The 24,083-nt window shown below is 55.2% G+C and overlaps 1 protein-coding gene across 5 annotated transcripts in view; it reads left to right on the top strand.

The window, feature by feature from the left end:
* The window catches only part of DISP3 (dispatched RND transporter family member 3), a 60,382-nt gene that overhangs the window by 13,169 nt on the left and 23,130 nt on the right, over nt 1–24,083 (top strand). For 4 of the 5 annotated variants that reach the window (XM_060170906.1, XM_060170905.1, XM_060170904.1 and 1 more), the window contains exons 2-6: nt 8,136–8,203; nt 9,070–10,105; nt 12,112–12,331; nt 21,182–21,318; nt 23,857–23,991. In XM_060170906.1, coding sequence (XP_060026889.1) covers nt 9,073–10,105; nt 12,112–12,331; nt 21,182–21,318; nt 23,857–23,991 — 1,525 coding nt within the window. In that variant the 5' untranslated portion in view covers nt 8,136–8,203; nt 9,070–9,072. The remainder of the gene's footprint in view (nt 1–8,135; nt 8,204–9,069; nt 10,106–12,111; nt 12,332–21,181; nt 21,319–23,856; nt 23,992–24,083) is intronic. The other variant, XM_007533543.3, reaches the window with a different exon arrangement.

Raw genomic sequence — 24,083 nt, 5'->3', positions numbered from 1 at the left:
TTAAAAAAATTTAAATTATCTTTATTTTTTGGATAGAGATAGTTAGAAATGGAGAGTAGAGAGGGAGAGAGACAGAGAGACACCTGCAGCCCTGCTTCACCACTCGCAAAGCTTTCCCTCTGCAGGTGGGGGCTGGGGGCTTGAACCTGGGTCCTTGCACATTGTAACATGTGCAATCAGCCAGGTGCACCACCAACTGCCCCCTCACTTTCTTACCTCTTTTTTGTCACCAGAGTCATTGCTGGGGCTCAATGCCTGTGTGGCTCCACTGTTCCAATTTTTTTTTCCTGTTTTTGATAGAGGGTGAGCAAGACACAGAGACAGAGAGACACCTGCAAGCCCTGCTTCACCACTCGTAGAGCTTCTCCCCTGCAGGTGGGGACCAGGGGCTTGAACCCGGGTCCTTGTGCACAGTGGCCTGCAGAACTCTACCAGCAGCCCCACCACACACGCACAGAGTACAAACCCTACTAGATGTTGAAGCTTCTGCACTGAACGACTTGACTTTCAACTTCAGAGCCTCTGCATGGTTTCACCCCAATTTTACTGGCTTGTCAACAGTGCTTCAGCTGCCTTGTGGCTTGAGATTGGGGACCCAGGACTCGCAGAAGTGCAGCAGGCACACAGCCAGGGCACCTGCAGGCGCCAGGGACTCAGCATGTGGACTAGGAGGGCTGAAGATGCTGATGTCAGGAGAGACTGAGTGCCCCTCTCTTGACCTCACTTCTCCACCTGAGGTGATCTGGGTTCACAAAGGTGCAGACCCAGACCCAGGAAGTGGAGCAGGACTTAAGTGTCCATTTCAGCATCTCTTAATGGAGGGAGGGAGGGAGGGAGGGGGAGGCGGACGGAGCTGGTCTGCTGGCCCAGACTCTCCCTCTAAGCTTCTCCCGAATCTCATAGCCCAAGGGGTCGGAGAACCCAAGACCCCAAGATGATTCCTAGGACTGGGGCTAAACCAAGGAAGCCAAACACGCTGAGACATGAAAAAAAAAAAAAAAAAAAACTGATTAGCACTTAATTGCCTCGAAATGATACCTACATATACGTATCAAGTCAGAACTGCATGTCTGATGTGATTTTCTGATTACATTTTAATAGTCTGACTGGGGTGGAGAATGTCGAGGGCAGGCTTCTGATACCCTTTTCTGGAAAGGAGCAAGGAAGTTGTCGGCGGGGCTGCAGGTGGCTCTGGCGTGAGGCCCTTGCCCTGGGGTGGCCCTGGTGGTGCTGGGAATGTCTGAAGAGCTCAGTTCTGTTCATATGGCCTTGTAACTGAAGAATGCTCCTCTCCTTAGGTCTGAAAAAGAATACCCCTGTCTTGGCCCCTGGGGACTGTGCCCCTGTGCTGGCCCTGGAGTTTATGTCCCTGTGCTGGCCCCTGGGGTCTGTGTCCCTGTGCTGGCCCTGGGGTCTGTGTCCCTGTGCTGGCCCTGGAGTCTATGTCCCTGTGCTGGCTCTGGGGTCTGTGTCCCTGTGCTGGCCCATGGGGTCTTTGTCCCTGTTCTGTCCCCTGGGGTCTGTGTCCTGTGCTGGCACCTTGGGGTCTCTGTCCCTGTGCTGGCCCCTGGGGTCTGTGTCCCTGTGCTGGCCCCTGGGGTCTGTGTCCCTGTTCTGTCCCCTGGGGTCTGTGTCCTGTGCTGGCACCTTGGGGTCTTTGTCCCTGTGCTGGCCCCTGGGGTCTGTGTCCTGTGCTGGCACCTTGGGGTCTGTGTCCCTGTGCTGGCCCCTGGGGTCTGTGTCCCTGTGCTGGCCCCTGGGGTCTGTGTCCCTGTTCTGTCCCCTGGGGTCTGTGTCCTGTGCTGGCACCTTGGGGTCTGTGTCCCTGTGCTGGCCCCTGGGGTCTGTGTCCCTGTGCTGGCTCTGGGGTCTGTGTCCCTGTGCTGGCCCCTGGGGTCTGTGTCCCTGTGCTGGCTCTGGGGTCTGTGTCCCTGTGCTGGCCTCTGGGGTCTGTGTCCCTGTGCTGGCCCCTGGTGTCTGTGTCCCTGTGCTGGCTCTGGGGTCTGTGTCCCTGTGCTGGCCCCTGGGGTCTGTGTCCCTGTTCTTGTCTCTGGGGTCTGTGTCCCTGTGCTGGCTCTGGGGTCTGTGTCCCTGTGCTGGTCCCTGGGGTCTGTGTCCCTGTTCTTGCCCCTGGGGTCTGTGTCCCTGTGCTGGCCCTGGAGTCTGTGTCCCTGTGCTGGCCCCTGGGGTCTGTGTCCCTGTTCTTGTCCCTGGGGTCTGTGTCCCTGTGCTGGCTCTGGGGTCTGTGTCCCTGTGCTGGCCCCTGGGGTCTGTGTCCCTGTGCTGGCCCCTGGGGTCTGTGTCCCTGTGCTGGCCCCTGGGGTCTGTGGCCCTGTACTGGCTCTGGGGTCTGTGTCCCTGTGCTGGCCCCTGGGGTCTGTGTCCCTGTTCTGTCCCCTGGGGTCTGTGTCCTGTGCTGGCACCTTGGGGTCTGTGTCCCTGTTCTGTCCCCTGGGGTCTGTGTCCCTGTGCTGGCTCTGGGGTCTGTGTCCCTGTGCTGGCTCCTGGGGTCTGTGCCCCTATGCTGGCCCTTGGGGTTGGCCTTACTGTCTTCTCCAGGCCCAGGGCTGTCGAAGAACCTGGCGATGAACTGGCCTGAACTCTCTGTTAGAACAGTTTTCCTGGGTCTGCCCCTGCGATGCAAGCTTGTGGGGCGGCTGTGGTGCTGGACAGTGACTCATCTGGTAGCATGCACATGTTACCATGTCCAGGGGCTCCAGCCCCTGCTTCCCTTCTACATGGGAGAAGCTTCATAAGCGGTGAATTAAGTGCTGTAGGTATCTCTTTCTCACACTCTATCTCCCTCTTCCCTCTCAATTTCTCTCTGTCTTATCAAATAAAAGGAAAAAAGAAAGAAAACAAAAGACCACTGTGAATGTGGGTTCATAGTGCAGACACTGAGCTCCAGTGATAACCTTGATTTAAAAATTTAAAAGCAATTAAAAAATCTAATTTAATTTTAAAAAATTAAGGAACAGAAAAAAAGAACTGTGACCTTGGGTAAGCCCTTTCTCCTGGATGGAAGGAGGTGAGATCCCCACCTGTGAAGTGAGTTCAGGTGCTCTCTGCTACACCTTTTGGGGCCAGTGTGTCATTGCCTACTTCCTGCCTCTCACGGGAACAGAAAATGCCACACTCACTCCCCGCTGGCTGCTCGCCAACTCCCTATCTCCCCAAGCCCAGCTTCCTCTCTCACCAGGCTCTGTCCTGCTGCAACTGGGGCCAACTCTCCTCCATTTGTCTCTGTGGAGGAAGGAACGCTCCTCCCAGGCTTGTCACAGAAGCTCCTCAAAGGGCCAAAGGCTATGAGGAGCATTCCACACACACGTCCACACACATTCTATTTTTAAATAACGTTTATTTCTCATTCTAATCCTTGCAGGAAAATTGGAAATAGACAAGGGGAAAAACTCACCTGTAATCCCCCAGAAAGAGATGACCACTCCTCATGGGTTTTTTTTAAAAAAAAAAAATGCAGCCGGGCGGTGACACACCTGGCTGAGCGTACATGTTACAATGGTCAAGGACCCGGGTTCAAGCCCCTGCAGGTGGAAAGCTTTGATGAAGCAGGGCTGCAGGTGTTTCTCTGTCTCTCTCCAACTCTATCATCCCCCTTCCCTCCTTCCCTCTCAATTTCTGACTCTCTATCCAAGTAGCTCACTTGGGTAGCATGCTGATACGCCATGTCTGTAACCCAGGTTTGGGTCTTGTGGTCTCTTTTCACTTTATTTGTCTCATTCTTAAAAAAATAAGAATTCTCACATCTGTGGATTTCTTTTGTTATAAAACTGGAATTATGAGGCAAGTGAGGCATCGGCTTGCCCCACATGTGGCCCTAGAAACCGAGCCAGGTGCTTCCTTCTGAGGCTCCCCAGGGCTTCTGTTCAGGTCTGCTTGCTTTTCCTGAGGGGGGGGAGGGGTGGGATCCTTGTTCCAAGGATGTGCTTGCACCTTGGTTCAAGGGTGCCTGGGAGGCCTAGAGTCTAGTGTGTGTGTGTAAGAGACAGAGGCAGAAAGGCAGGGAGACAGAAGGCGAGCACGGGCTGTGGTCACTGAGCAGAGCTCACCGTGGGTCCACATTAATGAGTGACCATAATGCCATGGCCAGTCCCCAGGGACCACAGGCCTATCTGGGGTTCTTTGTCTGAACCAGTGTCAAGTCCCAAAGAAGCCACTCTTGGCTCTTTAATACAGAGCTTTAATACAGGAACTTTGTAGAAAGTAAATCCAGGGCCTGGGCAGGGGCACACCTGGTTGAGTAAACATGTTACTGTGTGCACAAGGACCCTGGTTCAAGCCCCTGGTCCCCACCTGCAGCGGGGAGAAGCTTCAGAGGTGGTGAAGCAGGCCTGCAGGTGACCTTCATTCTCTCTCCCTGTCTCCTCCTCCCCTCTCAATTTCTGTCTTATCTAGTAAAAAATTGAGTTAATTAGGGAAGGGGTAGCCAGCATAAAGGTTATGCAAAGAGACTCTCATGCCTGAGGCTCCAAGGTCTCAGGTTAAATCCCCCACATCACCATAAACCAAAGCTGAGCAGTACTCTGGGGAAAAAAAATTAATTCAAAAATAGAGGAAAGGGGGGTGGGGAGGAATGGCCACCAGGAGCTGCAGATTCATGATACCACCACTGAGCCCCAGCAATAACCCCGGTGGCAGTAAATAAATCCATCGCCATCATTTGAGAGAGATTGAGATTTGCCATCCATCCATCCATCCATCTATCCATCCACTTCTCAGCCTGTGACAGCGCCTGCTGGTGTCAGACCCCAGCCAATGGCAACTCCCTGTTTGGGCTCTCACCACCCCCCCTCCACTTCTTGACCTGTAGACTGGGAAGAAGTGGGAACCCTTGGGGCTTGTCAGATCCTGGAATGTTACAGCTGAAGGGACTGGGACCTTTACCATCCATGGCCAGGCGAGGGAAACACAGTCCCCAGAGGGGATGGCACATGCCAAGGCCCCTCAGAAAGGAGACCAAGTCAGCCTTAGAGTGCTGTGGGCTGAGGCCAGGTGGGCAAGGTTCTGGCAGCTGTCCGTTCCTGGGCTCTGGGCTCAGGCTCGGGCTCGGACTCTGGTGGGACCTCACAAGGACTCAGCAGGCCCACTTCCCAACACCTGCTTCCTACTCTTCACACCCTCCCTAGGGTCCAGATTCTGCCACCACACGTCTGGTGTCTTGACTCTTCTTTGTCCAGAACAAAGTCCAATAATCGACCCTTACTCTGCAGCAACTCCTTTTCCTGCCTTTGCTTCAAGTCTCTACTAAGCACTGGTCCCTCTGGGAATATTATAAGCACCAGAAGCCCATCAGGGAACTGGCTTCTCTGCTAGGTTTCTGCTCCTGAAGCTCTGGAACATTCATGGTGAAGCAGAACACTAAATGCTGTCTTCAGGGACTGGGGTCACTCCCAGGGTACAGCGCCACTGCAGTCATTTCAGTCATTTCTGCCACATAACTAACTATCCTTTTTTAAAAAATTATCTTTATTTATTGGATACAGTCAGAAGTCGAGAGGGAAGGGGGAGATAGGGAGAGAAACGGAGAGATACCTGCAGCCCTGCCTCACCAATTGCAAAGCTTTCCCTTTGTAGGTGAGGATCAGGGTCTTGAACTTGGGTCCTCGTGCTCTGTAACATATGTGCTCAACCAGGTGCGCCACCACCAAGCCCCACATCGACAACTGTTCTAAAGCCTAGTGGTGTGCGGTGCATGTCACACTCAAGGCTTCTGCAGGTCAGGACAGGGCACAGGAGAGAGTGGCTTGGCTCTACCCTTTGAGTCCACAACCAGGCAGACTTGTCTGGAATCAGTGAGTGACAGGGGAGGGGGTAGAATCCGTCAGGGTGTCTTCTTACAGGTTTGATAGCTGGTGCTGCCATGGCCAGCTGTTAGCAAGAGCTGCTACATGGGGGCTTTGCTCCTGCTTCCTCACAGCCTGAGGCTGGGCTCGTAGCCAGGCTTCCAAGACAGGCCTTTTCTTTCTCTCCTTTTCTTTGGGGTGGGTCTCTCTCTTCTTCCCTTCCTTCCTTTCTCCCTCCCTCCCTTCCTCTTTCCTTGTGTTCCCCCTTTCTTCCTTCTTTCCTTCCTTTCTCTTTCTTCTGTTCTTTCTATCCTTCCTTCCTCTCTTCCTTCTTTCCTCTTTCTCCCTTTCGTTTTCCTTCTTTCCCTTTCCTTTTTCTTTTCCCTCCTTTCCCTCTCTCTGTCTCTCTCAGCAGTGACCTTTATTGCACGAGAATATGAGAGGGATACGACCAGCCCTAGATGCCAAGCCTTTTCCCAAAGACAAGGCTGAAAAGCTGAAGCCAGCCATGGTTCCTTGACAGGAGATGCCGCAGCATCCTATTGTGAGAAAGGCCTGCACTGAGCAATGTTTTGTGTCCGTCTCTGCAAAATATGACCCACCACATGGATCTCCTGGGAGCTCACTGTCTAGGGAGAAGCAGAGTCAAAGAGCAGAAACTGTCGTTCTCAAGCACTTCCCCAACCGGGCATGGTGCTCAGCCTGTGCTGCACACCATCTACACAGCATCCCCTCTGGTGACCCCATTTTGCAGATGGGAGAGTTAAGGGCTCAGAAGGGCTGCACTGCCTGCCCCGAGTCACATGAGGGTGATGATAGCCAGCTGTCTGCCTCCAAAGCCACAGCTCCTAGCACTCTGCTGCACGGCCTCTAAGTATCTTTGATGCCCAGACAGAGTGGGAAATTGAGTAAGCAGCAGTGGTGAGGAGAGCGGGGTCCAGGTCTGGGCAGGCTTCTTGGTAGAGGTTCCCTTTGACGAGATCTTGAAGGAGGCTTTCTATTTGGACACCTGAGGAGGGGAGAGGCATGGCTATCTGGGGTTCTTAGTCTGAGCCAGGGACAAGTCCCAAAGGGCCCAGGGATGCTGAGGTGATGGGGATCCTGGCAGCTGCTCTTTGCAGCATCAGCTCCTTGTGAACTGCTCTCTGGGCAAGGCAGGCTGTGGCAGGGGCGAGGTGGGCGGACTCGGTCCCTGGAGAGAGTGCAAAGGCGTCTCATGACCGCTTTTCATGGTCTTCCCATCATTTTGCTCCTTCCTAGGCCAGGGAGGGAATGGAGGTCTTCACAGACACCTACCTCCGCACAGACGTGCCTTGTCCCCTTGAAGGTGGGGTGAATCTGAGGCAGCTCTGGCCCTCTGGCAGGAGTTTTTGCTTAGAAGCGCTGGGTCTCAGAGCAGTGAGGCCCCCCTGCAGGCTTGCTTTGTTTTGGGAATGGGAAGATCCCATTGTTTTGCAAATGGGAAGATCCATTTCCTCATCACTAGGAATCCTCTGTCTACCACAGGAGCAGCTCAGGGCCTTTCCCAGCCCCTCTCAAATCTTCTGGTCTTTGCACTCCCACCCCCGGACTCCCTGCTTCACTCACTATTTCTCTGTTTCTCCGTTATTTCTCCCCTCCTTCCAACCCCACTCACCTGTCTCTGGCCTCCCCCACGTCCTATCTCCTTGTGCCCTCTCTTCCTCACTCTCTCTGGGCTCATGGCAGCCCCTTCTCTTCCTGGACAGACCGTCTAATTGAAATGGAGCACTCTTGAGAATGTTAATAAGAAAGGCAGCATTAATTAGCCAACTCCGGCATAATTAGCTTCCTCCTCTCACTGCCTGGTGTCTAACGGGATAATGAGTCTCTCCATCCAAATGGAGGGCAGGAGGGACGGGGGGGGGGGGGGGGGGAGGGAAGGGGGGAACAGGCCATGCCCGGGGATGCCGGAAGGTCTCCTACTTCCAGGCTCCCCGACCGGGAGTCCTCAGTCTGCCCAGTTCTGCCCCCACCCACTGTGCCCTCCTGCCGCTTGAGCCCACGTCTTGGGAAGACAGATGCCTGGCCCCTGCCCATGCCCAAAGGTTTGACATTGCTGGAGCTGCATATTAAGTGGCCTGAGCCTGACGAACAGTAGCTGCAGCTGCGGAATCCTGGGGTGGGGTGGGGACGCTGTGGAGCGCTCTGACAGGCGTCTAACCCAGGCACAGTCCCATGAGCCATGGCTGAGGACATCACAGTCCCCAGAGGGGAGCAGTGCAATCTGTTTATGTGACAAATGACTAACTCACCACACATACTGCAGTGAGCATCCACCCTTGGCCCTCTGCACAATAGCCATCTCTTTTGCAGATGAAGACTCTGGGATCCAGAGAGGTTCACCGTCTTGCCAGAGCTCACACTGCCAGGGTCAAAGCCAGGTCCCTCTGACTTCAAATATTGGATCCTCCTTCCCCCACCCCCATATGGATACTTTGCAAAGGGCTTTATAAGTGCTCATTAAACAAAAATGGTTGCACTGGAGTTCCCCTCACAGGGGATTTGAGCTAAAAAATCAAGAATGCCACACATATCAGAAATCTCCATGCAGCCAAAATTCTTGTCTTGGATACTCTTTGCATGGGAGGTGGGGGGGGGGCACTCTTCCCTTTGCAAGTGAGCTGATTCTCTCTCTTTTAATCCTTTTATCATAGAGAGTAAAAGACAGAGAAAGAGAGAGAGAGAAAGCCAGGAGAGAGAGAAAAACAGAGAGAGGGGCCGAGTGGTGGCACATCTGGCTAAGCTCCCATGTTGCAATGTGCAAGGACCGGGGTTCAAGTCCCTGGCCCCCACCTGCAAGGGGAAAGCTTCACGGGTGCTGAAGCAGGGCTGCAGGTCTCTGTCTTCATCATCATTATCATTTTCACCACTCCCGTCACCAGAAGTCTGTGTCCCCATTCCCACCCCCAGAAAACCACTCCAGTTCTCCCACTGTCTTGAAGATAGGTTGACATTTTGTTCTGTTCGCATTCATACACGCGATTGTCCATGCTCTGCACATGAGTGAAGCCATCCTGTAGCTGGCCTTCTACGCTCTTCTTCCTCCATGGCCTCAACCTGGACCAGGTGGTGAACAAACAGCCGGCCTTTTCTTCTGTAGACATGAGCTTAATGCAGCCTTGCAACACTTGCTCGGAGAGAATGAGCAGGGGGTGGTCCTGAGGCCCGGCCGGGCAGCCACATCCCCTCCATCTCTGTCAGTCTCTCTCTCGCCCTCTCGCCTGCTGACCTCCTCCCTCTCCCGCAGGCCATGGACGCGGAGGACGACCCGTTGCTGCAGGATGTTTGGCTAGAGGAGGAGCAGCAGGAGGAGGACGATGCCACGGGCGAGGCTCCCGGGAGCACCCTGAGGCCGGGAGGCCAGGCTGGGGCAGGGCGGCGGGGCGTCTGGCGGCTCCCGGCCTCCGGCTTCTGGAGCACCCTGGGCTGGGTGTTCACCAACCCGTGCTGCGCGGGGCTGGTGCTCTTCCTGGGCTGCAGCATCCCCCTAGCCCTGTCCGCCTTCATGTTCCTCCACTGCCCGCCGCTGGATATCGACATCTCCTACAATGCCTTTGAGATCCGCAACCACGAGGCCTCGCAGCGCTTTGACGCCCTGGCGCTGGCGCTCAAGTCTCAGTTTGGCTCCTGGGGGCGCAACCGGCGAGACCTAGCGGACTTCACCTCCGAGGTCCTGCAGCGCCTCCTCTCAGAGCAGCTGCAGCAGCTGCGCCCCGGCAACCGCTCGCGACCAGCCGCCAGGGAGCAGCACGCCGCCCCCGAGGCCCCAGGGCCTGCCCACTGGCCCACCGCCACTCACAGCGGACGTCTTCGCCGCCGAGCCCCGCCCCTGAAACGCCCGCCGGCCAATCGGGGCGAAGCGGACGAGGGTGGGCGGCGCCCGGCCACCAGCGCCCCTCCCCCCGCGGCGGCCGTGGCCAATCAGAGCCGAGCCCGCCGGGGTGCCTCGCGCTGGGACTACGCCCGGTCTTCTGTGAGCGCCAACACGCAGACACATGCGCACTGGCGCATCGAGCTCATCTTCCTGGCACGTGGTGACGCGGAGCGCAACATTTTCACAAGCGAGCGGCTGCTCACCATCCACGAGGTGGAGCGCAAAGTCATGGACCACCCGGGCTTCCGCGAGTTCTGCTGGAAGCCGCACGAGGTGCTCAAGGACCTACCACTCGGCTCCTACTCCTACTGCTCGCCGCCCAGCTCACTCCTCACCTACTTCTTCCCCACCGAGCGTGGTGGCAAGATCTACTATGACGGCATGGGCCCCGACCTGGCAGACATCCGGGGTGGGCACCCTGGGGACATCGGGGGTGGGCCCCAACCTGGCGGACATCTGGGGTGGGCCCCGACCTGGGGCATCCAGGGTGGGTGCCCTGGGGACATCCGCCCCGACCTGGGGACATCTGGGGTGGGCCTCGACCAGGGGACATCCAGGGTGGGCGCCCTGGGACGTCGGGTGGCCCGGACCTGGTGGACATCCGGGGTGGGCCTCGACCAGGGGACATCCAGGGTGGGCGCCCTGGGACGTCGGGTGGCCCCGACCTGGTGGACATCCGGGGTGGGCGCCCTGGAACGTGGGGTGGCCTGGGGCATCGGGGTGGGCTCCCTGGGGACACCCGGTGTGGGCCCCGACCTGGGGCATCCGGGGTGGGCATCCTGGGGACTTGGGGTGACCTTGGGGCATCCGGGGTGGGCATCCTGGGGTACTGTGGGGGGGACTCTGAGGCTGGCAGGGACTCAGAGGGAGGGACCCCTCCTGCTGCTGCACCTCCCCTTCTCCCTCCCCTCCTGCCTTCCTCCTCATCCATATTCTCCTCCTCTCTCTTCCCTCCCCTCCCCCTCCTCACCTTCCTCATCCATATGCTCCTCCTCTTTCCCATCCTCCCCTTCTCCTCTTCTCCTCCTCCTCTCCCCTCTTCTTCCCTCCCCCTCCTCTCCTTCCTCCTTATCCATCTGCTCCTCCTCCCCGTCCTCCTCTTCTCCTCTCCCCTCCTCCTCCCTCCCCCTCCTCTCCTTCCTCCTCATCCATCTGCTCCTCCTCCCCGTCCTCCTCCTCCTCTCCCCTCCTCTTCCCTCTCCCTCCTCTCCTTCCTCCTCATCCATCTGCTCCTCCTCCTCCTTGTCCTCCCCTTCTACTCCCCTTCTCCTCCTCTCCCCTCCTCCTCCCTCCCCCTCTTCTCCCTCCTCATCCATCTGCTCCTCCTCCTCCTTGTCCTCCCCTTCTCCTTCTCTCCCCTCATCCTCCCTCCCCCTCCTCTCCTTCCTCCTCATCCATCTGCTCCTCCTCCTCCCGGACCTCCCCTCCTCCTCCCTTGTAGTGATTTCATGGTGTTTTTCAAGATAAGGTTTCAGGGTTTGACTCCACACTGCACCACAGAGGTCCCGGGGACAACCACAGTTTTCACCGTCTGAGAGTCTGACTGCTGAGAAGCTTGGTTCCTGTGGGTTAGAAACTCCATGGGACGCTGCAGCCAGAAACACGATCTCACATCCTTTGGGACAAACCGGGCGGGAACCAGGGGTGATGGTGCTTAGAGAAGCATGCAGAGGGGAGAGAGACGACCGACTGGAGGGTGTTTCCAGCCCTGTGGAATCCAGGCACCTGAACCAGAGCACTAGGAGAAATCAAAACAAAGCCCCAGGAGTAGGCAGACCGCACCTAAGACTTTGGGAGAACTCTGGTGACTGGTTGGGCAGGCGGAGATGAGCTTGGACAGCAGCGGTGCTGTGGGGCCATCCCCTGTGCTCTTGTGATCCTGTGAGATCGTAATCACAAATTAAGAAAACAGAAGCTGGTGAGAAGAGAGCAGCAGCTTGGTTCCGGCTCCCCTGGAGCTGGAAACTGGACCACAGGCTCACGCCGATGGGCAGGGCTTGGTTATGTTGCAGTTCAGCTGCGCCATGTGCTGGGCATGGCCAGGTTGGGTGGAGAAGGGATCCAGAGGAGCCAGAAAGGAGATCTGGGTGGCAACCTTGGGGCTACGCTGAGGCCAGACTTAGCAGTCGCACAGGACTCGGTCGGGCTGGGTGTGGTGCTAGCCACCTGAGCGGCCGACAGGAGGGAGCCAGAGAAGGCCGGTCAGCTTGAGGTGCTCAGGGGACGGGTTTGGCATGAAAATGTGAGGGAGACACAGCCTGAGGTCCCGGGTCTGGCGGTCTGCCACTCCTGGGCGCTGTGAGTTCTCTGAGCTGCCAGAGAAGGGCCCTGGGCAGACGGGCAGCAGCTGAGGGTGCAGCAGCTCCGACCTCTGTGACTCGCCAAGCTCCCTGAGCCCCTCCTCTGCCCTTTCAGGCTCCCTAGAGCTGGCCATGACTCACCCTGAGTTCTACTGGTATGTGGACGAAGGCCTGTCCGCGGAGAACCTCAAGAGCTCTCTCCTGCGCAGTGAGATCCTGTTTGGAGCCCCCCTGCCCAACTACTACTCGGTGGACGACCGCTGGGAGGAGCAGCGGGCCAAGTTTCAGAGCTTCGTCGTCACCTACGTGGCCATGCTGGCCAAACAGTCCACCAGGTAGAAGGCGCAGCCACCTTCGGGGTGTCTGTCCTGTGTGTATACCAGAAGGACAGTGTTAGCGTCTGGACTTGCTTTCCAGGGAACTTCCTTTGTCATAAATTCCAGACCCCCTTCCACTTCTTCCTTTTTTCTTTCTTTTTTTTTTTAATTAGTGATTTAATAATGATTAACAGGATTGTAAGATCACAGGGGTATACTTCCACACAGTCCCCACCACCAGAGTCCCGTGTCCCATCTCCTCCATTGGAAGCTTCCCTGTTCTTTATCCCTCTGGGAGCCTGGACCCAAGTTCTTTATGGGGAGCAGAGGGTGAGAGTTCTGGCTTCTGTCACTGCTTCTCCACTGGACATGGGTGTTGGCAGGTGGATCCACACCCCCCAGCCTTTTTCCCTAGTGGGACAGGGCTCTGGGGAAGGGAGGTTCCAGGACACATGGGTGAGGTCGTCTGCCCAGGGTAGTCAGGATGGTGTCATGGTAGCACCTGGAACTTGGTAGCTGAGAGGCAGTAAAACATAAAGCAGGACAAATTATTTAATAATCAGGAACAAAAAGGGAAGAATAGAGCAGACGGAACTCGGGGTCTTTGTGTGGGAAGAAGCAAGGACGTCTGCTTTAGGTGTGCTCCAAGGGGTCCAGGACCTTAGTAATTTTTGCCTGAGCCCAACCTCTTTATTTTACTTTATTTTGACAGAACAGAGAGACTGAGAGGAGAGACAGAGAAACATCTGCACCACAGGTTAGGGCCGGGGCTTGAACGCAGGTCCTTGTGTGGGTGACATGAGCACTCAGCCAGGTGTGTCCCTACCGCCGCCTCCTCTCCGGCTTTCTCAGGGAGAAGGACGGGGCTGCGGACACACACCCAGACGTGCACAGCTCTGGCCTAGACGTGCTGTGGGTCAGGTGCCAGGTGCCCAGTTGGCTGTGGGAGTCTCGGCGAGCCGCTTCACCTCCTCACAGCACGTGCTGCTCTGTGTTTCAGCCCTTGATCCCATGTCACTCAGTGCAGCTCTTGAGTCGGTGGCATCAGCGTCACCCGGGGCTTGTTAGAGGTGGAGATCTGAAGACCTTCCCCACACCTAAGGGGTTTCCTTCCCCACACCTAAGGGGTTTCCAGGTGACGTGTTGGCATGTCGAAGTCTGAGGAAGGTCTGGTTTCATTACGCCTCCATAGGATGTGTTTCTTGGGGGCTGGGATTGGTCCTGTCCAGCACCTGTAGCTCTGGCCCCTAGGGTAGTGCTGGGGCCCTTCAGTAGGAACTCGTCTGAGTAGTGGGTGGATGGACAGACGGACTGCCAGGTGAGTGAAAGGAGGTCCTCAGGAAAGGCACATAGCCTGGCAGGAAATGTGGAATGGGATGACCACGGGAGGTTCTTCAGAAACTCGAGACCAAGGATCACCGCTGTGTAATGTGTGTCTGCCGAGTTACCCTGCCCTGGGGGTGCGGACAGCCTACCCCCACCCCGTGTCACCCATTAGAGCCTTGGGAGATTGGTGACAGCCAGGGTCCCTCCAGGCTGGACTGTGATTAGTAAGACTTGTCATCATGATTGTATTGCCGGTCGCCCAGAGGTGGCAGCATGCATCTGGCTCTGTCGCACAGTGGCACAGACACTTGCTCTCACCACTTCCGTGAGCCCTTCAGTCTCCACACGGTCATTGTGTTCACACCTCTTCAGCCTTTTGCAATTTTGTTACATGCATTTTAATTATATAAACATCTTTCTAAAAGTATCTTTATTTATTGGATAGAGACAGCCAGAAATCAAGAGGAAGGGGGAGATATGGAGAGAGAGAGACAGAGAGACACCTACAGCCCTGCTTCACTCGTGAAACATTCCCCCTTCAGGTGGGGACTGGACTGGGGGCTTGAACCCAGGTCCTTGCGCTCTGTAACATGTGCTCAGCCTGACACGCCACTGCCTGGCCCCTCTATAAGCACTTTAACCCCCTTAAGGTGTTAGATTATTTCACCGAGTTGATATCCATTTTTGTATCTTCATGTGCATTTTCTGCTGCTGTTCGTTACTTCTCTATGATTTCATGTTTTCTTCTGAGATCTTTTTCTTCACATCTGAAGATCTCTCTTTAGAAATTTTATTTATTTATTTATTTATTTATTTTTAATTTCTTTATTGGGGAATTAATGTTTTATATTAGAGAGTAAATACAATAGTTTGTACATGCATAACATTTCCCAGTTTTCCATATAACGATACAACCCCCACTAGGTCCTCTGTCGTCCTTCTTGGACCTGTATTCTCTCCACCCACCCCAGAGTCTTTTACTTTGGTGCAATATGCCAATTCCAGTTCAGGTTCTACTTGTGTTTTCTTTTCTTTTCTTTTCTTTTTTTTAAAGGAAACTTTTAAAAAATTCTTTTAAAATATTTATTTATTTTCCCTTTTGCTGCCCTTGTTGTGGTTATTGATGTCGTTGTTGTTGGATAGGACAGAGAAATGGAGAGAGGAGGGGAAGACAGAGAGGGGGAGAGAAAGACAGACACCTGTGAAGCAGCTCCCCTGCAGGTGGGGAGCCAGGGGTGTGAACCAGGATCCTTAGGCCGGTCCTTGTGCTTTGCGCCACATGCGCTTAACCCACTGCACCACCGCCCAACTCCCTACTTGCGTTTTCTCTTCTGATCTTGTTTTTCAACTTCTGCCTGAGAGAGATCAACCCATATTCATCCTACTGTTTCTTTTTCTTTCTTTTTTTTATTATTTTTTTTAGACCCCGTAAGAGCAAGAAGCACCACCCAGGTCAAGCATATCATGTGTACCCCCTCTAGTGACTGTGTGGCACATAGCCCACAGGGCACGGCATTCCCAGGCACCCTAGTAAACATGCTCACGCACTCAGGCCACCAATATGCCAATATGCCTTGCTACAGCACCACTCAGCAAGCCCCAAGGAAGTAGGTAGCCATGATGACCCCTGGAAGCTGGCTTTTAGTTGGGCCTTATGACTTGACTGTGAGGCCAGACCAGCCAGCACATGCCCGAGCACCAACTCACTCCCCAAGAAATACTACCTTGTCCCCTGGCAACTGTATCGCCATGTCAAGATGATTGCAGCGCCTGGAGTGTTACTGTGACAGACAGACATCCTACTGTTTCTAACTTACTTCACTTAACATGAATTTTTCAAGGCCCATCCAAGATCGGCTGAAAACGGCGAAGTCACCATTTTTTATAGCTGAGTAATATATATATATATATATATATATATATATATATTATATATATATATATATATATATATATATATATGTATGTATATATAATCACAACTTGCTCAGTCTTTAGAAATTTTAGTGCATTTTCCCTGATGGTAAATTCTACTTTTTAATAAAGGTTGTATTTTTTTTTTCAAAGTCATGGTTCACTGTGGCCTTTGAAAACATCTAGTTAGGGGAGTCGGGCTGTAGTTGGGGGAGTTGGGCTGTAGTGCAGCGGGCTAAGCGCAGGTGGCGCAAAGCACAAGGACCGGCATAAGGATCCCGGTTCGAGCCCCGGCTCCCCACCTGCAGGGGAGTCGCTTCACAGGCGGTGAAGCAGGTCTGCAGGTGTCTATCTTTCTCTCCTCCTCTCTGTCTTCCCCTCCTCTCTCCATTTCTCTCTGTCCTATCCAACAACGACAACAACAATAATAACTACAACAATAAAACAACAAGGGCAACAAAAGGGAATAAATAAATAAAATAAATATTAAAAAAATTAAAAAAAAAAAAAAGAAAACATCTAGTTAGTAGGCAGTGAGAAAGAGGCAGAGAACTGCAGCATCACTCTGGCACATGTAGGGTGAGAGGATTGAACTCGGCACCCCAAGCTTTGGGGCCCAACACTTGACCTGCTGTGCTACCTCCCAGGTCTCTCACTGCTGATAAATTCTTTGTTTGCCTAGAAGACATCTTTGTTTTACTTTCAATTCTGAAGTGTGCTTCTAGTACAAAATTATATGTTGACAGTTTTAAGTATGTCAATTCTGTGAGTCCATTGCATTCTGAGTTCCTGTCACTTCTGTGAAAAATCAGTGTAAAGATTTTTGTTGCCCTTTTGAAAAATGGTGTTGTTTTTTTTTTCTCTGACTGCTTTTAAGATTTCTTCTTGTCTCTGGTTGTACCACTTTCATTGTGATATATGTCAGTATGGTTTTTCTCTGCTTGAGATTCAGAGGTCTTGAATCTGTGGATTGATGATTCTCATTAGTTTTAGTGATGTCTGCAGCTGTTCAGACATCTTGAAACACTCAAAATATCTCAGATCAGATATCCAAATTCAGGATGGGGAGACAGCATAATGTTTCTGTAAAAAGACTTTCATGCATGAGGCTCAAAGGTCCCAGGTTCAATACCCAGCACCACCATCAGCCAGAGCTGAACAGGGCTCTGGGCTCTTCTCTGTATCTTTCTTTCTGCTATCTCTCTCATTAAAATAATTTTCTTGGGAGTCAGGCGGTAGCGCAGTGGGTTAAGTGCACGTGGCGCAAAGCGCAAGGACCGGCTAAGGATCCGGGTTCAAGCCCCTGGCTCCCCACCTACAGGGGCATCGCTTCACAGGCGGTGAAGCAGGTCTGTAGGTGTCTATCTTTCTCTCCCTCTCTCTGTCTTCCCCTCCTCTCTCCGTTTCTCTCTGTCCTAGCCAACAACGACGACAACAATAATAACTACAACAATAAAACAACTAGGGCAACAAAAGGGAATAAATAAATAAATATTAAAAATAATAATAATAATTTTCTTTAAAAAGATATCCAACTTCAAATACTGTAAATCAAAGAGACTTAGGCATCTCTTCAGATACTGGCTCCCCTCATCCTGTCTCCTGTTCTCTTAGGATCCTAATTGCCTGAGTGCCGGGGCTTTCCACCAGCCGTGTGAGTGCAGTGCTCTTTTCTCTGCTGTTTCCCCATTTCATTTCAGATACTTTGCTTCACTGATTCTGTCTTCAGTTGTATCTAATCTGCCTCTTAACACTCACAGAGATTTTAATGTTATGTTTTCTGTTAAGAATTTTCATTTGAATTTTTTGGTTTGTGTTCTAAATGCCTAGTAGCATTCTTCATAGCTCTACTTATTTCGTCCGTATTTACCCGCTCTGTTCTTCACTGTGCTAATCACACTTATCTTAAAGTCCTATCAGCTCACCTGTGCTTGGTGACTCTTACTGAGTGATGAGCAATGTGGACAAAGATCGTAGCAGTCTAGAGGCCGTGAGCCATGCCCTGTGGGGCACACAGCGTACCAAGCACCGCAGCTTGGGTCCAGACCCCTGATGTACCCTGGAACATGATGGCACCTGCCTCAGGGATGTCCATAGACGGTGGAGCAGTGCCAGGGGTCTCTTCCTCCCTCACTCCCTCTCCCTCTCTCTCTTACCTAAAATTACAGAATAGAAACTTGGTCTCAGGACTGATGGCATCACCCATGCACAAGGCTCAGGCATGGGGGTGGGAGGGGGATAAAAACCACGGAGGTCCAAGTGGTGGACCTGCAGAGGACCTTTGTCCTTCCCACAGCAGGCAGAGAGAGTTGTGGCTGCCGGCTTCAGCCGGTCAGTCGAGAATCACAGTGACTCAAGACCTGCTTGCAGCCCTGAAACGCCTCCGCCCGTCTCCTTTCCCTGTGCACTCTCCGGCTCAAAAGTCCATTGTGTTCTGCAGAGCCTCGTTTTCTTGGTGGTTTCCAAAGAGTGATCTCCGTCTCTCAAAACTGTTATAAAAATTTCACTCTGCTCTTTCAGAGATTTTCTGCTTAGGTTTTTAGCTGCATGCCCTGTGCAATCTCAGGATCCAGAAAAATGCTGATGGCAAGGCTTCCACGTGCTTCTCTCTGGCAGCAGCTCTGCTATCTTGTCTGATTTCTACTCGAGATCTCCATCCTTTGGCATATATGCAGTCTTTGCTGTTATTTCCTAGGATAAAAGCCCCTACAGAAGGCAGTTTATTCTCCTGGCTCTTCCACTTGTGAGCTGTAGCTCTGACTGTTATCAGGTAGATGATTCCTGAACCTTAGCTGACTTAGTACTTGGCAGTAGTGGTGCCTACAAGCTGTTCTTTTTTTTACTTTTTTTCTATTATCTTTATTTATTTCTTCGATAGAGCCAGCCAGGAATTGAGAAAGAAGGAGACAGAGAGGGAGAGAGGAGGAGAGAGACAGAGAGACACCTGCAGCACTGCTTCACCACTTTTTTCCTGTGGTCCCGCCTTCTCTTCCTTTCTTAGTCACATGTACACCTATTACTAATTCTGAACGTCCTTCTTCTTCTTTTTTTTTTTTTCTCTTCTCTCTCTGGGTCCTGATGATGTGAGAATTCAGAGCCCTCTGACCATCTTCCCTATCACTTCTTTCCCCTGGGAGCATGGACCCAAATTCTTAATGGGGAGCGGAAGGTGGGAGTTCTGGCTTCTATAATTGCTTCTCTGCTGGACATGGGTATTGGCAGGTGGATCCACACCCCAAACCTGTTTCTGTCTTTCCCTAGTGGGGCCAGGCCCTGGAAAGGGGAGGCTCCAGGACACACTGGTCAGGTCGTTTGCCAGGGAAAACTTTGTATTTTGATCCACGTCGTTAGCAACCCAGTCTTCTTTCTCGAGGTCATTCCATGAGTTCACTTCCCTCTGCCCGAAGCATTTCCGTCAGCGCCTCTCATGGGGCCGGTGCACTGGAGATAAGTACTTGCACCTTTCATATATTTGCAAAAGTCTGTGTTGATTTTATCTTAGATAAATATTGTGATTTAAAAAAAAAAAACTTGCCTCAGCTATAGCCTTCTAGATTGTCTTTTCCCCCAGCAGATAACGGATGTTGCTTCTTGACCTCTGGTGTTGTTGCCACTGAATCACTGCTGTCCCCTCCTGTCCCCCCTGCTGACCCCCACCTGTCCCCTTCTGTCCCCCTTCCAGTCCCCCCTGCTGACCCCCACCTGTCCCCCTCCTGTCCCCCTCCAGTCCCCCCTGCTGACCCCCACCTGTCCCCCTCCTGTCCCCCTCCAGTCCCCCCTGCTGACCCCCACCTGTCCCCCTTCTGTCCCCCTTCCAGTCCCCCCTGCTGACCCCCACCTGTCCCCCTCCTGTCCCCCTCCAGTCCCCCCTGCTGACCCCCACCTGTCCCCCTTCTGTCCCCCCTCCAGTCCCCCCTGCTGACCCCCACCTGTCCCCCTTCTGTCCCCCTTCCAGTCCCCCCTGCTGACCCCCACCTGTCCCCCTCCAGTCCCCCCTGCTGACCTCCACCTGTCCACCTTCTGTCCCCCCTCCAATCCCCCCTGCTGACCCCCACCTGTCCACCTTCTGTCCCCCTTCCAGTCCCCCCTGCTGACCCCCACCTGTCCACCTTCTGTCCCCCCTCCAATCCCCCCTGCTGACCCCCACCTGTCCACCTTCTGTCCCCCTTCCAGTCCCCCCCTGCTGACCCCCACCTGTCCACCTTCTGTCCCCCCTACTGACCCCTACCTGTCCCCCTGCTGTCCCCCTTCTGTCCACCTCCTGTCCTCCCACCTGTCCTCCCTGCTATCCCCCCTCTTGTTTCCCTCCTGTACCCCTGATGTCTCCCCTGCTGTCCTCCTGCCATCCCCCCTCTTGTCCCCCTCCTGTCTCCTTCTGTCACCCTGCTGTCCTTTTCCTGTCACCCTGCTGTCCCCTTGCTGTCCCTCTCCTGTCACCCTGCTGTCCTCATCCTGTCCCCCTCCTTTCCCCCTGCTGTCCCCCTCCTTTCCCCCTGCTGTCCCCTTCCTGTCCCCCTGCCATCCCCATGCTGTCCCCATCCTGTCCCCCTCCTGTCCCCCTCCTTTCCCCCTGCTGTCTCCTTCTTGTCCCCATGCCATCCCCTGCTGTCCCCACCCTGCCCCCCTCCTTTCCCCCTGCTGTCCCCTTCCTGTCCCCCTGCCATCCCCTGCTGTCCCCATCCTGTCCCCCTCCTTTCCCCCTGCTGTCCCCTTCCTGTCCCCCTGCCATCCCCCTGCTGTCCCCCTGCTGTCCCCCTCCTGTCCCCATCCTGTCCCCCTCCTGTCCCCCTCCTTTCCCCCTGCTGTCTCCCTCCTGTCCCCATCCTGTCCCCCTCCTGTCCCCTTGATGTCCCCTTCCTGTCCCCCTGCAATCCCCCTGCTGTCCCCATCCTGTCCCCCTCCTTTCCCCTGCTGTCCCCTTCCTATCCCCCCAGCTGTTTCCTGCCACCCCCCATTCTGTCCCCCTGTCCCCTCCTGTTCCCCTGCAGTCCTCCCTCCTATCCTCCCTCCTGTCCCCCTCCTGTTTCCTCCTGTCCCCCTTCCTGTCTCCCTGCTGTCCTCCCTCCATCCCCCCTTCCTGTTCCCCTGATGTCACCTTCCTGTCCCCCTATTGTCCCCCCACCCTCTCCCCTGCTGTCCCCCCTCCTGTCCCCCTCCTGTCCTGTCCCCCTCCTGTCCTCTTCTGCCCCCCCTGTCCTCTCCTATCCCCCTTCCTGTCCCCTTGCTGTCCCCTGGCCAAGGAGGTGCCAAGGCAGGTAAGAGCACCGTGCACGTGCCAGAGCGAGGGTCTGCTGCTTCCTCTACTTCCTCTTCCTCTCTCATCAGTCAGTCCATAGGCTGGGCAGTAGCACGTCTGATCGAGCTCACAGGTTCTGTGGAAAAGGACCCAGGTTCAAGCCCCCCTGTTACCACCTGCAGGGGGGAAGCTACATGAGGGCTGCAGCTGTCTCTCTGGCTCTCCCTCTCTGGCTCTCTCTCATCTCTTGATTTCCAGCTGTCTTAATCCAACACATGAAGATAATAAAAAAAGTTAGAAGATGACTTCCTAGTCTGTGGTCAAATATTCACACTGCTCTCCGACCCCTTCTGTTCCCTCTGCCCCCTCCCTCTGTCGATCTGTCCCTCCAGCAAAGTCCAGGTGTTGTACGGGGGGACCGACCTGTTCGACTACGAGGTGCGTAGCACCTTCAACAACGACATGCTCCTGGCCTTCGTCAGCAGTAGCTGCATAGCCGCCCTGGTCTACATCCTCACCTCCTGCTCAGGTAGCCGCTCGCCCTCAGCTAAGATGCCCTCCCCTCCCACTCAGGTGTCCTCCCCTCCCTTTCAGGTGTCCTCCCCTCCTGCTCAGGTGTCCTCCCCTCCCGCTCAGGTGTCCTACCCTCCCGCTCAGGTGTCCTCCCCTCCCGCTCAGGTGTCCTCCCCTCCCGCTCAGGTGTCCTCCCCTCCCGCTCAGGTGTCCTCCCCTCCCGCTCAGGTGTCCTCCCCTCCCGCTCAGGTGTCCTCCCCTCGCATTCAGGTGTCCTCCCCTCGCGCTCAGGTATCCTCCCCTCGCACTCAGGTGTCCTCCCCTCCCGCTCAGGTGTCCTCCCCTCCCGCTCAGGTGTCCTCCCCTCCCTCTCAGGTGTCCTCCCCTCCCACTCAGGTGTTCTCCCCTCCCGCTCAGGTAGGGTGTCCCTGACAGCCCCTTCATCCTCTCAGGGCACTGTGCCATCCAAAGCCTGCCTTCAGGGTCCAGAAATAAGCCCAGTCCATCTGTCCAGGCAGTAGGAGTGTAGCGGGGGTGCTCAGAGCTCATCCTAGCACCCCTGGTGACAGACTGAGTCCAGAGGCGGGAGAAAACCCCACCTCCCAGACCCCGTACAGCTTGGCCTTCTGCCTTTGGACCCTCTGTCTTTGTGAGAGTTCAGAATACTGGGTCTTCCTCAGGGATTGCCTTGTAAACCGCTCAGAGCCCCAGGCCAGCTGCCCCCTATCCCCCCCACCAACCCACACCCCCCCCCCCCCCCGGCAGCCCCAGCCCAGCTGCCCCCTGGCCTCCCCGGCAGCCCCAGGCCAGCTGCCTCCTGGCCCCCTGGCAGCCGCAGCCCAGCTGGCCTCTGCCCCCCCCCCCCCCCCCGCAGCCCCAGCTCAGCTGCCCCCTGGCCCCCCTGCAGCCCCAGGCCAGCTGCCCCCTGGCTCCCCTACAGCCCCAGCCCAGCTGCTTCCTGTCTCCCCTGCAGCCCCAGGCCTGCTGCCCCCGGCCCCCCTGCAGCCCCAGCCCAGCTGCTTCCTGTCTCCCCTGCAGCCCCAGCCCAGCTGCCCCCTGGCCCCCCTGCAGCCCCAGCCCAGCTGCCCCCTGGCCCCCCTGCAGCCCCAGCCCAGCTGCTTCCTGTCTCCCCTGCAGCCCCAGCCCAGCTGCCCCCCTGGCCCCCCTGCAGCCCCAGGTCAGCTGCCCCCTGGCCCCCCTGCAGCCCCAGCCCAGCTGCTTCCTGTCTCCCCTGCAGCCCCAGGCCCGCTGCCCCCTGTTCCCCCAGCTCATTTTTCCATCACCAAATATTCTGGGGCTCCCGGGATCCTTTTAGCGCCACACAGGTTTTTGTTCTTGCTGAAGTTAGTGAGGAAGAAGCAAGTGAGACAGGAAAGCTCCTTGCAAAGGGGGGCAGACCTGCAGGCACCACGCCACAGTGTTGCCAGCACAGAGCACCTGCCAGGTGCTCAAGCTGCCAGGGGTCCAGTGCTGAACTTCCCAGACGCTCCTCTCCCTCCAAGGAGCCTCTGTCCACCAGGTGACAGTGGCTGGTGTCCCTGTGATCACAGTCCCCTGCAGGCAGGTACCCAGGGAGATGCTGCAGGGGTGAGGACCCCACCTGCTGTGTTGTATGAACCTCCAGCCTGGACTGGGCTGGGGAACTGAGCCTGAGAGAGACAGACAGACGGGTGGGGTGGAGAAACACTCCTGGGGTGTGTGTGTGTGGGTGTCTGTCTCTGTGTATCTCTCTGTGTGCATCTCTCTGTGTGTATCTGTGTTTGTGTGTCTCTGTCTGTCCATCTGTCAGTGTCTGGGGAGGAGCTGGCTAGAGCTATTAAAGGGAGTCTGTCCCACCAGGTGCCCCTACAGTCACACACACTCTCTCTCCCTTTTTCTCCTCTCTCCCCCTCTCTGTCTTTCTCTCCCCCCTCCCTCTCTCTTTCTCTCCGTCTCTCCCTCCCTCTCCCCTTTCCTCTCTCTCCCCCTATCTCCTTCTCTCTCCTTCTCTCTCTCCTTCTCTTTCAATCTCTCCCTCTTTCTCCCTCCCCCCTCTTTCCTTTATCTCTCTTCCCCCTCTATCTCCTTCTCTCTCCTTCTCTCTCCCTCTCTTTCACTCTCTCCCTCTCTCTCCCTCTCTATCTCTCTCCCCTCCCTCTTCCTCTTTTTATCTCTCTCCTCTCTCCCTCTCTTTCTCTCCCTCTCTCTCTCCCTCTCCCTCCTTCTCTGCCCCTCTCCCTCCCTCTCCCCCTCTTTGTCTCTCTCCCTCTCTCACTCTTTCTTTCTCTCCCTCTCTCTCCCCCTCTCCTTCCCTCTCTCCCTCTTCCTCTTTGACTCTCTCCCTCTCCCTCTCTCTCCCCTCTCCTTTCTTTCTCTCCCTCTCTCTTTTTCTCCCCCTCTTCCCCTCTCTCTGTCCCTCTCTCCCCTTCTCCCTCTTCCTCACCCTCTGCCTTTCCCTCTCTCTCTCTCTCTCTCTCTTCCCCCCTCCCCTTCCTTTCCCTCCCTCTCCCTCCCCCTCCCCCTCTCTCCCCTCCCTCTCCCCCTCCCTCTCTGCCTGTGCTCTCATGCTGCCCAGTGTTCCTGTCATTCTTTGGGATTGCCAGCATCGGCCTCAGCTGCCTGGTGGCCCTCTTCCTGTACCATGTCGTCTTCGGGGTGCAGTACCTGGGCATCCTCAATGGGGTGGCCGCCTTCGTTATTGTGGGCATCGGTGAGTGACCCCTGTTGCCATGGCAGCGAGCTTCCCACTTGGGACCTCACCCCCAAAGGATCTTCTCCTGGGTGGGAAAATCTAGTTTCCCT

The sequence above is a fragment of the Erinaceus europaeus genome, chromosome 13 (genome assembly GCF_950295315.1).
Source record: "Erinaceus europaeus chromosome 13, mEriEur2.1, whole genome shotgun sequence".
In the NCBI taxonomy this organism is placed as follows: domain Eukaryota; kingdom Metazoa; phylum Chordata; class Mammalia; order Eulipotyphla; family Erinaceidae; genus Erinaceus; species Erinaceus europaeus.
Note: the sequence above shows the minus strand (reverse complement) of the source record. Positions and strands in the feature narration are given on the sequence as shown.